The 14,506-nt window shown below is 38.3% G+C and overlaps 1 protein-coding gene, 1 long non-coding RNA gene and 1 pseudogene across 2 annotated transcripts; 2 read left to right on the plus strand and 1 right to left on the minus strand.

Annotated features, from left to right (window-relative positions):
• Window positions 1-27: 27 nt before the first annotated feature.
• LOC143891314 (uncharacterized) lies at window positions 28-1,053 on the plus strand. Its single transcript, XM_077395914.1, has one exon. The coding sequence runs from the start codon at window positions 28-30 to the stop codon at window positions 1,051-1,053; it is 1,026 nt and encodes a 341-aa protein (XP_077252029.1).
• A 1,489-nt stretch (window positions 1,054-2,542) lies between these two features.
• On the minus strand, window positions 2,543-3,137 carry LOC143889282 (uncharacterized). Its single transcript, XR_013254802.1, has 3 exons — window positions 3,061-3,137; window positions 2,882-2,976; window positions 2,543-2,783 (listed from the first exon to the last, which is right to left on the minus strand). It is a non-coding gene; the product is annotated as an uncharacterized LOC143889282 (long non-coding RNA).
• A 6,108-nt stretch (window positions 3,138-9,245) lies between these two features.
• LOC143889232 (mitogen-activated protein kinase kinase kinase 20 pseudogene) lies at window positions 9,246-10,518 on the plus strand (annotated as a pseudogene).
• Window positions 10,519-14,506: the final 3,988 nt, after the last annotated feature.

A 14,506-nucleotide genomic window follows, 5' to 3' on the forward strand; every position in this document is an offset into this window, starting at 1 on the left:
CGTTCAATGCAAGGTAGAGGGTTGGAAATGGCGTATAACGCGATGAACATCATACTTGAGATTAAGTGTGAGAATGTGGAGGACTCTTATCGAATATTGCCTGCACTTACAGTTCAGATGATGAGAAGAAATCTCGGCAGCTATATGCGTGTTTTCAGAGCCAGAGATTTACGACCTAGGGGAGATGATAGATTTGTTCGCTTATTTTGGACATTTGGTCCTAGCATACGGTCTTTTCATCGAACACTCGGGCCTATAATTTTGGTTGATGGGACACATCTGCGAGGGAAGTATCTAGGAATCTTATTGATTGCAATCGGGGTCGATGGTAACAACGGTTTATATCCATTAGCATTTGGGGTTGTTGAGACGGAGAACGAAAATAGTTGGAGGTGGTTTTTTATGTTGCTGAGGCAGTACGTATTGGCAGCGGAGATGAACATATTCACCATATGCTCCGATCGACATAAGGGGTTGTTGCAGGCAGTGCCTAATATATTTTCCAATTCTCATCATAGTTATTGCATGCGTCACCTCGCCGCCAATTTGCGATCCGAGTTCAAAGATGTTCTACTTGAGAGATTGTTTTGGAAAGCCACACGGACTTTGAGAGAGAGTGTGTTCAGAGAAACAATGGAGAAGATTAAGGTGAAGAATGAACGTGCACACAAGTGGATAAGTGACATTGCGAACGAACACTGGGCTAGTTTTTATTTTAAGGGGAATAAGTATGATGTATTGACTACAAATAGATCGGAGTGTTTCGATGTTGTCCTGAAGGATGCAAGAAGATTGCCGATTGCATCATTGGTAGAGCACAGTAGACATCAGACTACAGACTTCATTCAAAAGCGTCAGAAATTGGGTCATAGTTGGCAAACAAAGTTGACTCATTACACAGAAGAACGTATAACATTAGCGAGGGAAGAGAGCCGCCAGTATACAGCTTATCGAGTTGGGGTTCATGAATATGAAGTACGGTCCCTTGAACATACAAACTTCTCAGATATTGTGATGACTTCTTTTTTGTTATTTTGTAAAGAATGGTTGTAATTGGAACATCAATACATAAACAATTTTTTTGGATATAGATATGCTATTTGTTCTCTATTTAGTTGTCGCTCTCCTACATCTAAACCATGAAAAAGGGACTTATCAACATTCAGAATTGGATTACCGGCACAAACAATAGGATTATCAACCAATTCCCTAGGTTGTCAACCAAAATCTAGGTTATCGACTCCCCCAAAATAGGTCATCAACCAATCGGAAGTGAGGTTATCAACACTCAAAATTGGATCATCAACCCATTCCCTTGGTTGATAAAGCTACTGGAATTCAAAATCCAGGTTATCGACTCCCTCAAAACGAGGTTACCAACATTCGAAAGTAGGTGATCGACCGAAAAATTAAGGTTACCAACCTCCCATTTTTTGGGTCATTGACCTTGGAATGTGGGTTACCAACCCAGAAAAAGGGTCACCAACCATTTTTCCGTCCGAGGAGTGAAGCTGCTGGACTTGAAAATTAAGGTTACCAACCTCCCATTTTTTGGGTCATTGACCTTGGAATGTGGGTTATCAACCCAGAAAAAGGGTCACCAACCATTTTTCCGTCCGAGGAGTGAAGCTGCTGGACTTGAAAATTAAGGTTACCAACCTCCCATTTTTTGGGTCATTGACCTTGGAATGTGGGTTATCAACCCAGAAAAAGGGTCACCAACCATTTTTTCAGCCGAGTAAAGCTGCTGGAATTGGAATTTAAGGTTACCAACCTCCCTTTTTTTGGGTTATTAACCTTCAAATGTGGGTTATCAACCCAGAAAGAGGGTCACCAACCATTTTTCCAGCCGAGTAAAGCTGCTGGAATTGGAACTTAAGGTTACCAACCTCTCTTTTTTTGGGTTATTAACCTTCGAATGTGGGTTATCAACTCAGAAAGAGGGTCACCAACCATTTTTCCAGCCGAGTAAAGTTGCTGGAATTGGAACTTAAGGTTACCAACCTCCCTTTTTTTGGGTTATTAACCTTCGAATATGGGTTATCAACCCAGAAAGAGGGTCACCAACCATTTGTCCAGCCGAGTAAAGTTGCTGGAATTGGAACTTAAGGTTACCAACCTCCCTTTTTTTGGGTTATTAACCTTCGAATGTGGGTTATCAACCCAGAAACACACATGTCTAAAACCTGTTTAAATTTACAAATTCCAATATTCAAATTGAAATACAAACACAAATACACTTCCATAAAACCTGCTTACATTTACAACTTCTCCACATTCATAAACAAGTTCACAATTCCATAAAACCTGCTTACATTTACAACTTCTCCACATTCATAAACAAGTTCACAATTCCATAAAACCTGCTTACATTTACAACTTCTCCACATTCATAAACAAGTTCACAATTTCATAAAACCTGTTTCACCAACCAAGTTCTCCACCCATTCACAAACACAAACACACTTCCATTAAACCTATTTCAATTTACAAGTTCTCCACCCATTCACAAACAAAAACACAGATCATAACAACTTCCCTTGCCATTTAACAAATCCCCTGCCAATCTCCATTAAAAAATAAAGTTTGATCATCAGAAAAAATAAACATCCATCAACATTAGAAGGTGTTCCTATATAAGTGTGCAGTCCCCAAACTCTCCTCGTAAAAATCTCTCACAGAGTTGTAGCCGAAATTCATGAATGTCTGTCGGCCCAAAGTTCAGTGGTTGACCATGGTAGAGATGCTCAATCGCTTTTAGGACAAAAGCGCCGCAATCAACCCTGTATAAAAGCATGCATTGAATGGAGTTACTTTTAAGCTAACTACGAACGAGGTAGGAATACTAACAAAAAATCGAAAGTTTTAAGTTTGAACCCACCCATTGTTCTGCTTTCGGAAGCCATCCATCTGTGAATATGGAAAGTCATCGATGTTGCAACCCCGGCCCTTCAAATATTCCTTCATTAATGCTACCTGAATTTAAGACAACGAAGGAATATTGAGTGTTATACATATGGAAGTAACTTTAAATGTTACGGAAGATGTTAATTTACTTACAGTGGGAGATGCTCGCTCCTGAAATGAGTCCCCTTCCATGAGTTGAACTCGACCATCTTTTTATTCACCATATCAACAAGCATAACAGCCTAATGAAAGTCTTGACAGCATGGGATTAAAAGCATCCCAATATCTTCTGACGGGATATGGTCAAGTGTACGATGCAACAGCTCGTTCGCCAACCGATCGGAGTCCAACTTATTTTTGTCATCCATTGAATCACGCCCTGAAGTCTTATATCCCTGTACAATGAAATGAATTTTGTGGGAACACTAAATCATGGATAAGTTGTAAAGAAACATGTATAGCTACAAAAAAGCCTCTTACATGTACTGACGAAGGAATATATACAATCCGTCCAATCAAGGCATTGCTGGAGGCGCACAAATACTTCCCATATACATCCAACACCTACAACTACATCAAGTGTCAAAACAAGTTTATCAGGTAAATATATGGGACTTACCAACAGCAAATAAGGGATTATCAAGTGCAAAAAATTGTGATTCATGTACAAAAGGGTTTACATAAACCATCTATATTCGGGTCATCAAACACTAATACCAACTTTATTAGTAGGGTACCAACTCTATAAGAACAGTTTCAGAGATAATAGAAGCAGAAGCCCTAAGTCACCATTTTAAAAGGGTTATAAGATAGGGTTATCAATCACAATAAAGATAGGGTTATCACACACAATACAGACATGGTTATTATCACACACTAAAGACAGGGTTCAAACGCATTAATGGAAGCACTAATCCTAAGAGAGTAGATAAGCTACTAACCTTCACTTACACTTCGTGGGTTTCAGGCGTTAATGGAGAAATTTGCAAGAGGTAGGCGGTAAACTTTGGTAGGTGAAAAGTAAGAGAGAGAAAAATCTAGTATAACGTGTTCTTTTTGCCATAAGGGGTATTTGGGTAAAAGGTCATGTCAGAAAAAGGTGTTTCGACCTCCGTTCACCAACTTTCAAAAGGGTGTCACCCATTCACTATTTTCGTATTTTTCTGTCACCGGTTGACAATTTTTCCTTTGATTTTTAAGTACCTTATTGAGTACTATTGACTGGAATTTTGAGGCATTTCTATGTATACATTTGAAGTGAGTTAAGAAACATAATACGGGAATTCGATCAGAGATAAGTAGGCCTTCTCAGACCAAGTTGGGGAAGCCAATTTTGCACCTCCAATAATTATCAGAAATTTAATTTTAAGGACCTCTGTGAGAGCCAAACCCTAAAAAATAGCCAAAAAGATAAACTCTAATTAGCCAAACAAAGATTATTTTATTAATTAACTATACAAATGCCCTCTAAATTTCGGCTCTCAAAAGCCTAAAATTACACCTCATTACCTTTGCTTTTGCACCCTGTGATTTTCATGAATCACTCAGCATCAGATAAAATCGAATATAAGATAGAGAGGGCTAGGTTTAGAGAGAGAGAGAGAGGAGATGTAGAATACGGAAAGAGCTGATGTTAAACTTATTCATATATAAAGTAAAAAATAAAGTATAGATAGTTTTTTAGAATACGTAATTGACAGTGGACCCCACAATCTTTTAAAGCGTGAATCGTTTTAAAATCTGGGTGCCACAGCCCCTGTGATTTTAATCTGTTTATGTGCCGATTTAATCTGTTTAGAAAGAAAAAAGTTATGATCTTGATAAAATCAGATATGATCTTCAAAAAATCGGGATGGAGATGGATATGTGCTAAAATATTGATAACCCCAATAATTTTGCAAGCAATAAGAATAACAAAATGACTTCAAATAGAAAGGAATAGTTTGGAGGAGAGATATCAATATCAATAATAGCATGGCTGAAAAGTCTAATATCAATCCTTGATTTTGGAGTTATTTCATTATATAGAAATTACATTTTTTATATTTAAAAACGCTTGTGATATCGATGATTTTAGGAGATTTAATCCGTAGAGATAGATTATTTTAATCAATCCTTGATTTTAGGCGATTTTTCCATTCCTTGATTTTAGGCGTTTTTTCAATTCCAAAATAAGAAGCGTATTTTAGGAGATTTAATAGTTGGAGAGATATTATTTTAATGAATCCTTGATTTTAGGCGATTTTTCCATTGCTTGATTTTAGGCGGTTTGTCAATTCCAATATAAGAAGCGTTTTAAATTCCGGGTGCCACATCCCCTTAAAACGATTTTAAATTTCGGAATGCAAAGATACTTTATTAAGGTTACGTGTGATAGAGGAATACGTGTGAAACGGTATAATATACTATAAACATTGGTTTATAACCGGAATAGAGTCACAACAGACCATAAAAATCTGAATTTCAAGAAGTGTTAAAGGAATACATGAAGTGAGAAGATTCAATTAAGAGATCGTTGATATCTTTCCTGATTGGAATGGGTGAAAATCTCTTTAACAGAAAATGACATGCAGGCATTGACTCATATGAACCTAAGATGAAGAGGAGTGCTACAAACAGCCCCAAAATAAATCCTTCAAAATTAATTTATAAAAAAGACCAACACTTGAAACAATACATGCATGAAACACTAATTATTCAATTCAGAGTATCATTCTTCTTCTCCATTAAGACCCTGTGCGTTTGGTTGTAGAATGTAGCTATGGAGAGCCTCTCTCGCACTGAATTTACAGTTGCCCCGTGTTTGACACTAATGCATTAAAAACTCATGTAACAAAAAGCAGTGCTAAAGTTCAGGAACATAATGCAAGATTCATGCTTTCCTAGTAAATAACTACAAATCAAGTGAAATTTCAAGTTGAATTTGTAGCTTTCAGCTTTCCTCATTTCCAATCTTAAATCACAGTAAGCATAAACTTAGAACACATTTAAGTTGAAATATAAAGCACAAAATTGTTGAAAATTAAAAGAAACCAATTATAAGAATCAAATCATTCTGAAAGAAATAGTGAGAAATTGCGGTCACAACCATATTATATTTTCTATCATTGAACAGGTTAATTACACAAATAATCATCAATTCCGATCAGGTAGAAATAATAGATTTTAGACATACAAAAAAGCTATTGACCTTCACCATCAATTCCGAAGAGGGATGAATGTGTAGCTCGAACGACGCTTTCTTGCATGGCAACCCGATCTACATCGCGATGAAGAAAAGTATTAGATCCAAAAGAAAGAAATTCATAAATCCACAATTAATTTATTTTTCAAGTAAGAGATTTAATAGCTTTCTTCCGTATTTTAAAATAGTGCTTTTTAAAATTGCGGGATAGAGGAGAGGTTGACACGTGGCACCACCATGGATTAGAGGATTCTGCTTTACTTATATATATATATATATATATATATATATATATATATATATATATATATATATATATATATATATATATATATTCTAATTTTATTACTATCAATTTTGTGCATCGATTAGGCCCTCTTGATTTCATATTGTGCAGCCAATGGTGAGTGGCCCAACCGGCGATTATTGGCCCAAAATTATTACCGATTATTGGCCCAAAATTAATAATTTTGGGCCAATAATCGAATTGATTGGGCCCCTCACCATCAGCTGTCACAATTTGAAACGAAGAGAGCCTTAGCCTATGTCAAGTCATCTAAATGTCATTTTAATTATTAGTACTTTTAGGTGCTAGGAATCTAGAAGTTTAACTAGTAGAAGGAACATATATACTTATCTTTTAATATCATTGCTTAAGTTAAGAGTTGTGAAGGGACCCATGTAGCCCTTCAGTATCAGGAGTTGTGAAGGGAGTCATGTAGCCCTTTAGTATCCTTACTACACTAATATTCTGTTCTGGTTAAGATATCTCTCTCAACTTGGATGTCATGAGGTGGGCTATGAAAAGTTTTGACATACAACTCTCACCCTCTCAAGAGCCATGGTTCTACTTAATATTAGATGCATTTTTTATTCAATTTGTATGCAAGATTTCCCCTTGGAAGTTGCATATACTCTGCCATTTTCCTTTCTTCTTCCCTGGTCATATCATAATAATTAAGCCAACAATTTATTGATGATCCGCCACTCAACTGAAGAAAAAAAGAAGAATTTTACCAAAAATGACATCTCAGGGTTCCAGACGACAATGATTTTGACGACCCAAACCTATTCTTGAGTTGCAAAATCATAGAACAGATGATACAGTCCAAGCAGCAGTTATAATGCTGTTGAGCTTATCTCTCTGTTTCAATTATGGCATTTGGATTGGAATAACACTAAATGAGATTGGGGGATTGTTAATGGAGAGAATTGAAACGATACGATTGGTGGAAGAGGAAAGGTAAAGAGGTATTTACCTTCTAGACAAATACAGTAAAATCGTTCAAAAGCAGGCTCTTTAGATATTTTTTTTAAACGTGATATGAGGCTGTTTCACCTCGACTAAGTGCGTCCACCCTGAAATTTAAAAGCCTGATTTTTTTAGTGGGATTAATCTCAGCCTTTCACCAAAAAAGTGGAAGGCTGGTTTGTGACTGATGTGAAACAAAATCCTTAAAATATATAGAAGATTCAAAAATATCAACGTTGGGAAAGACTCACTTCGGCGAGCGAGAACAGCCACCTCAGATTAATAAATTGAATAAGGCAAGATCAGTTAAAAAATTGACCTGTGTGCAAGTTCTCTCTGCAATTTTTCTCTTTCTTCTATGTTTTTTTTGGGCAGTGATAAATCGACTCCCCATGTGTCTTTCTCTCCACTCTGACTCCCATGCGTGTTTCTCTCTCCAGAGAAAGACAAATGGGGAGTCGATTAAGATATTTGGGAGTCAATTTATCACTGCCCTTCTTTCGGGGTAATTATAAAATCGCACCCATTCTAGGATAATTTGCAGGTCTGTTTGGTTGACAGTAAAATTTAAAGCCTAGGAAGTTTTTAGTAAAATTTTCGTCCCGTTCCATCCCATGTTTGGTTGCCTTTTAGCACTAATTTTTTTTTAATCCCACTCTTGTAATGGTTGTTTATGAGTATGACATGGACTCCTTGTCCCCTCTTTTTCTTTTCTAGGGAATGATGTCCTCTCTCTTTCTCTCTCTTCCCTCTCTCTCTCCTCCCTTCCTATATTTGGTAATGACACTCCTAAATTTTGGCGGGAGTTTTAGGAATCGTAGGAAAAAAAAACCTAACAAATCCCGTTGACTTCACTGTTGGGATTAAAAAGCTCCTAGGATAAAAAATTTACTGGCAACCAAACGGAATGAACTTACGTGAAAAAGCGTTTAGTCTGCCACATCACTTCACGTTCCAAGGGTGCCTATTATCTTACAATTGGTGCGAATTTATCATCACCCTTTTAAAGAAAAAGAAAAAAAAAAAAAAACAACGGAAGCACGTGCTGACTTAAGACCGCAGCCGGAAAACGTGATCCCCTCGAGTCGCAGTCGCGGGAGACGGGCGTTTTATAATTATAACTTAGAAGCGCCTTCAACTAGAGGAAGGACCTTAGCGATGCGAGAAACTACGAAAATGCCACTCTAGTGTGATAGCAGGCACTCGCACTTACGAGTTATCATTCAATGATCTGGACCGTTTATAAGAATTATGGATAATCTTGACGATCCATTCAATGGCAATGAATGTTAATAAAAAGGAAAACACCTCCTAAAATCAACACTTCAAAGTCTTTTGAGAAAGGTGATCGTGCTAAAATCAAAGAGAAATTATATGATGCCCGACCGTAAAAATAAAGGGCGGAGAGTGACAAAACCTCCCTCCCTTGATTTTTAATCCAAGAGAAAGCCCTCTTTTTTACTTTTCCTTGGTTTAAAAACCAAGGCAGCAGATGTTGTCTCCTTCCGCCCTTTTCAACTTCACGGTCGTTCATCATATAATTTCTCAAATCAAATAGGTGAGCCAGGTGAAGTTTCTGCAAGTAGCCATCAGTAATTTTCAGAAAGGAGAGTAGGAACTTTTCAAACTGAATTCCCAATAACTGCCCTGTCCATGTGTATCTAAAAGAAGTAAAACGTGTCTAAATACCATAGACTTGGAAGAAAAAAAAAACATGAAATATCATTTATTTTATGGGTAAAAACGAAATATCATTTAGACCAACGTGCGAAAACGAAAAATCTCATTTTGTTTCTATCCGAATGAATCAAGACCCTTTTCCTTTGCCTTTCCTTACATAGTGGGTTTGTGCAAAGAGAAACCTTATAAGTGAAGAAAACCGCAGACCAAAGTAGAATAGAACAGAGCGAAAAAAGGAAAAATGGAGTGGGTGAGAGGTGCCATGGTGGGAAAAGGCAGCTTTGGTACAGTAAATTTAGCCACTTTCCTTACCAAAACCCACCCCCAAGCAATCGCTGTGAAATCAGCTCTCCTCTGTCAATCATCATCTCTACAAAGGGAGAAAGAAATCTTAAGCCATTTTCAAGACTGCCCTCAAATCCTAAAGTGTTTTGGAGATGATATCACCACCGAAAACGGGTCTCAAATTTATAACATATTTTTAGAGTATGCTTCTGGAGGTACTCTATCTGATTTACTCAAAAACTCCGGCGGTCGATTGCCAGAATCCGACGAGCGACGTTACACTAAGTCTATTCTACGGGGACTTAATTATATACACAAAAATGGGTTGGTTCATTGTGACATAAAGTTACAAAACATACTTTTATCTTCTTCAGGTGTGAAAATTGCGGACTTCGGATTAGCAAAGAGGGTGAAAGAAGGGGTCTGTTTTAGCTTATTTGGTACGCCTTTATATATGTCGCCGGAGTCCGTTTGCCGGAGTGAATATGAGGCGCCGGCGGATATATGGTCTCTTGGGTGCGCGGTTGCGGAAATGATTACTGGGAAGCCGGCGTGGAGGTGTCCGGTGGGTGGCGATATCAATGCTTTGTTGTTTAGGATTGGGTTTGGGGAAGAGTTACCTGAGATTCCATGGGATATGTCAGAGGAGGGGAGAGATTTTTTGAGTAAGTGTTTTGTGAAGGATCCTGCGAAAAGATGGACGGCTGAGATGCTCTTGAAACATCCCTTTGTTGTTGCTGAGGATGAGATGATGAAAGTTGAGGTGGTGTGTTCTCCAAAGAGTGCTTTTGATTTTCCCACTTGGAATTCTTTACAATTGTGTTCATCCACAGAGAGTGTTGTTGGTTATGGAGGGGACTTCAAAGGAGAATTGGGTTCTTGCCCGTCAACTTCGTCTCCGGCGGATCGAATTTGGCAGTTAGTGACGGGCGAAAAGGCGCCCAATTGGTCGTCTTGTTGGGACGACGATTGGGTCACTGCGAGAAGAGTGGATTCCTCTGTTTCTGGAGAGGTCCATAATCAACTTCATAGTATTAGTATTTGTATTAGTAGTAGTATTAGTATAAGTAGCAGTAGTAGTGCTAGCAACAATAAGTGTAGTTTTTCTGATTGTAAGATAGATAATGGGGTTGATTTGTTGCAATTCTTTGGACACACTACTTGAATTGATACTATTTCAAAGGAATACAAAGACGGCAGTTTTTAGTAATCATGGTTTTGCTTTTGCTTAGAGTAGAACATGAATTATTTTTAGGGCTGCAACTCGAGCCTGGTTTTACCCAACCCGCATCGACCCGACCCGAAAATAGCCTGGGTTGGGTTCAGGTTTCATGGGTTTCGGGTCGAGCCGGGTTCAGCATTCAAAAGCCCGCATGAATCTCGGGTCGAGCCGGGTTTGAAGGGGCCCGACCCGACCCGAGTTACATAAGTTATAGTATGTACATTTTTTTTCTATTGTTAGTTAAAAGTTAAAAGTGAAAACCCACGCATCCACTGTTATTGTATGTGAGTGTAATTTATGCTTCTATGAGTTGAGTTGATTCAGCATTGTTTGATTGTAATTACAACATTGCTTGATTAAGCATTGTTTGATTCAAGTGTAATGTGAGTGTAATTTCTGCTTCTATGAGTTGAGTAGCCTTGCCAAATAAGAATTTTCCTTAAATAATTGCGTCAACGTGAAAAAACCCGACCCGAGATTTATCATGGGTAGGGCCGGGTTTGGGAATCGTGGGTTTTCAGAAAAAAAACCCGACCCGACCCGACCCGAGATATTTCTCGGGTAGGGTTGGGTTCTCCAAAACCCGACCCGCCCGACCCGAGTTGCAGCCCTAATTATTTTCTTTCTCACACTACATGGTTAATAAAAACTGGATTTATGATTAATCATGGTGTAATCTCAAATCCCCAGTTTGGGTTGGCATTTGATTACATAATTAAGATGATATATGTGTGAGTGTTCGATGCAATATGAACACCGGCAACAGATCTTGGCGATTCAACATTGAGAAAATCACAGAACAGTAGGGATTGAATTGAAATAAAAAAAAGTCATACCGGAAGCCATGAATCGGGTTTTTCTTTCTCTCTGAGTTTCTCTTTGCTACACAACCGTCGGTGATGGGGACCGGTTTCTTTCTCTTCAAGCGTGGATTCCCAAAGATTGAAACAAATTTGTTGTGAGCAAATAGGACCCAAGAGTTCCTTTTATAAGCGTTTGTGGGAAGAGATGGACTCATAGCGCCGATCGCTCTCCCCAAACGTTTCTTTTTTTTCAAACGTTTATATCTTTTCACACCAAATGATCTTGACCGTCGATCTTGCAACAGCCATATCCACCGTTAGAATTATTTTCTAACAATCTGCACTCTCTTGGTTTGATAACCCGCTCTTCACTTGCACTTTTCTATAGGCTGTTTACAAAAAATTTGGGAATTTTAAATCCCTCTAGAAGCAATTGCAGAAAGGTCAAAAGAAAAAAAAGGACTGCCATTATCACAAGAGAATGGACCCATGTGTGATGGGCTTTTAAACTTCCACAAATCGAAGGGTTATGAACGTTCTCAGGAGATTGAAGATTTTCTTGGCACACCATATCTACATCAGAGCCCAACAAATGAATGGTTTGGATCGCTGGAACAATGTGGGCCCCACTGCTTTTTGGTGGTGGACGTGCATGCACAGCGGTCCACCATATAATTTATCTTCAAGTGAAATTAAATTGTATTTTTCTTTTCCTTCGGCTGGCCTACTTGAATGTTTCAATACATGCACATTTGGTTTCAACTGATTGACACTGAGAACCCATTTTGAATTTACAAGGGGCCTTGTTTGACCAGGAACTATCTTATTCTTACCATTTCACGGCTTCAAATGCGGACAAGTCCTACTTGGCCTGAAAAATCCTAATAACTTTACTTACACAAGTCAATCTCATTCACAAAGTCTTTATATTTTATTTTAGAGGAAAGTGTTTCTAGTCCGTCGGCTAGAGAACCTTCTCTAGTCCGCGGGGCAAAAAACACAGTGGCCCACATTATTTGGATAATCCAAAACATTCATTTGATAGGCTCTGGCATAGATACGGTGTGTATAAAAAATCAGCTGCATAGATCATCCTAACCCTTTTATTTGTAGAGGTTAAAAATGGACAGATTTGTGGAGTTTATATGCGTCCATTTTAACCTCCATAAATCGAAGGGTTAAGATGATCCCATGGAGATGATTTTTTAGGCACATCCTATCTATGTTAGGGCCCATCAAATGAATGCTTTGGATCATCAAAACAACGTGGGTTCACTGTGTTTTTAACCTCCACTGTCCATTTTTAACGTCCACAAATCGAAGGGCTATGATGATCCTATGGAGCTGATTTTTTTGGGCACACCCTATCTATACCAGGGCCCATCAAATGAATGCTTTGGATCATCCAAACAACATGGGCCCACTGTGTTTTGGTTGGTGGACTAGAGAAGGTTCTCTAGCCGACCGACGAGAAACACTTATGGTTTCAAGAGCTTGTTTAAAGTTTACCATAAGACAAATAGTTTCCACCTCCGATCCTTTTAAAAATGAGAAATTTTCCTATTCTGCTAATATACCACCATGCCCAATCGTGAGCAAAGAATGTCTTACTAGCATGTCAATGATCTCAAAGCAAATGAACTTTAAGAAAAACCAGTAGTTTAACAAAGATTGTCTTCGCTTTCATGTGCTTCACTCCTAGACATTTCTAGCTTGATAGAAACAATCTGAACTTTCTAGATGTTTTTTTTAACCTTCTAGAATGTATGTTTTTTTATTAAACGGATGAGGAATTTTATTAAAAGGAAGAAAAGATCTCACGACCTAGGAGGTCAAGAGAAACAAGAGAAAACTTTCTAGAAGTTGACCCCAAATATATCGTACAGATCCATCAGAAGTGTCAATGACCCGGCACACGATGGGCTATTGGGGCCGGAGTTGCTCATATTAGGCCATCTCGGAGGACATTTATAACTATTGGATTATAAAACATCAATATCTTGTAAGTCAATGTTTGGGTCGTTGGGTTCGTGTGAGAACTGAGAACTGAGAACTGCAATTCTGTGATCCTGTCATCTCCTTCACGTCATGACATGTATAGATGATAGCAAGATTATAAGGATGAAATAAGCTCCCATGTGCTATATCAAAGGTAGAAGCTTCTTAATCTAGAGAACTTACTTCTTAATCTAGAGAACTTACACGGTGGCCGGCCGTGAATATAAGGCTCGGAGAGAGAGCTGTCCCTTGATTTTAAATCCAAGAGAAAGCCCTGTTTTGACTTCTCCTTGGTTCAAAAACCAAGGAAGAAAGTTTTGTCTCCTTCCGCCCTGTATATTCTCATGGTTGGCCATCATATAATTTATCCTTAATCTGACCTAAATATCACATTTAGCTTAGGTGTCTAATCCACACCACTACCTCATCAAGCTCGATCTAACCTAATGGTGAGATCTTAACACAATCTAACAGTGAAAACTCAACAACAATTTAATGGTGAGATCACATTTACACTGATAGAGGATATCCTAATCCCAACTCAACCATCACAAACTAAGAAAGATTATCTGTCTACATTAGGGGCCGTTTGTATACGCGGATTTTAGAATCCAGGTTTTAGTTTCAAAACGGTGAAAAGAGGGTTCATGATCAAGCTATTGCATGCTGTCCTGACAACGTTTCTTGGATTTTAAGTAAGAAATCTCTCCCACACCCTGAGATTTCTAAAACCTAGATACATGAGATGATCGCCTGCTCTCTTGCTGAAGAAAAGAAGGGCAAGAAATCAAAAAACGACAAATGGTCTCATTCTTCTCTCATCTCCCATCCACAATTTTGAGGAAATCCAAGATTCTAAAATCCGTGTATCCAAGTGGCCCCTTAGTGTTGACAGACATCTTTTCATGTAACATCTCTCTCTCTCTCTCTCTCTCTCTCTCTCTCTCTCTCTCAAACACACACACACACACACATTACATGCTCAATTTCGTTTCCAGGAGGAAAAATGAGGTTAGCATTAGGAACAGAGACTTCTCCGTGACAAGTTAACAGCAAAAGGAAATTAAAAGTGAACATATGCCTTAGTTAATGGCGGGAAAAAAACGGGAAGTTTTTTTGGGAATGAGAGAGAGAGAGAGAGAGAGAGAGAGAGAGAGAGAGGGGAGGGGAGGGGG

Source organism: Tasmannia lanceolata, unplaced genomic scaffold (genome assembly GCF_043159265.1).
Source record: "Tasmannia lanceolata isolate RefF3 unplaced genomic scaffold, GAP_Taslan_0.1 ptg000013l, whole genome shotgun sequence".
Lineage (NCBI taxonomy): Eukaryota > Viridiplantae > Streptophyta > Magnoliopsida > Canellales > Winteraceae > Tasmannia > Tasmannia lanceolata.

Excerpts from the sequence above, each read along its gene's own strand:
- LOC143891314 (XM_077395914.1), top strand. The coding sequence starts at position 28 with ATGGCGTATAACGCGATGAACATCATACTTGAGATTAAGTGTGAGAAT.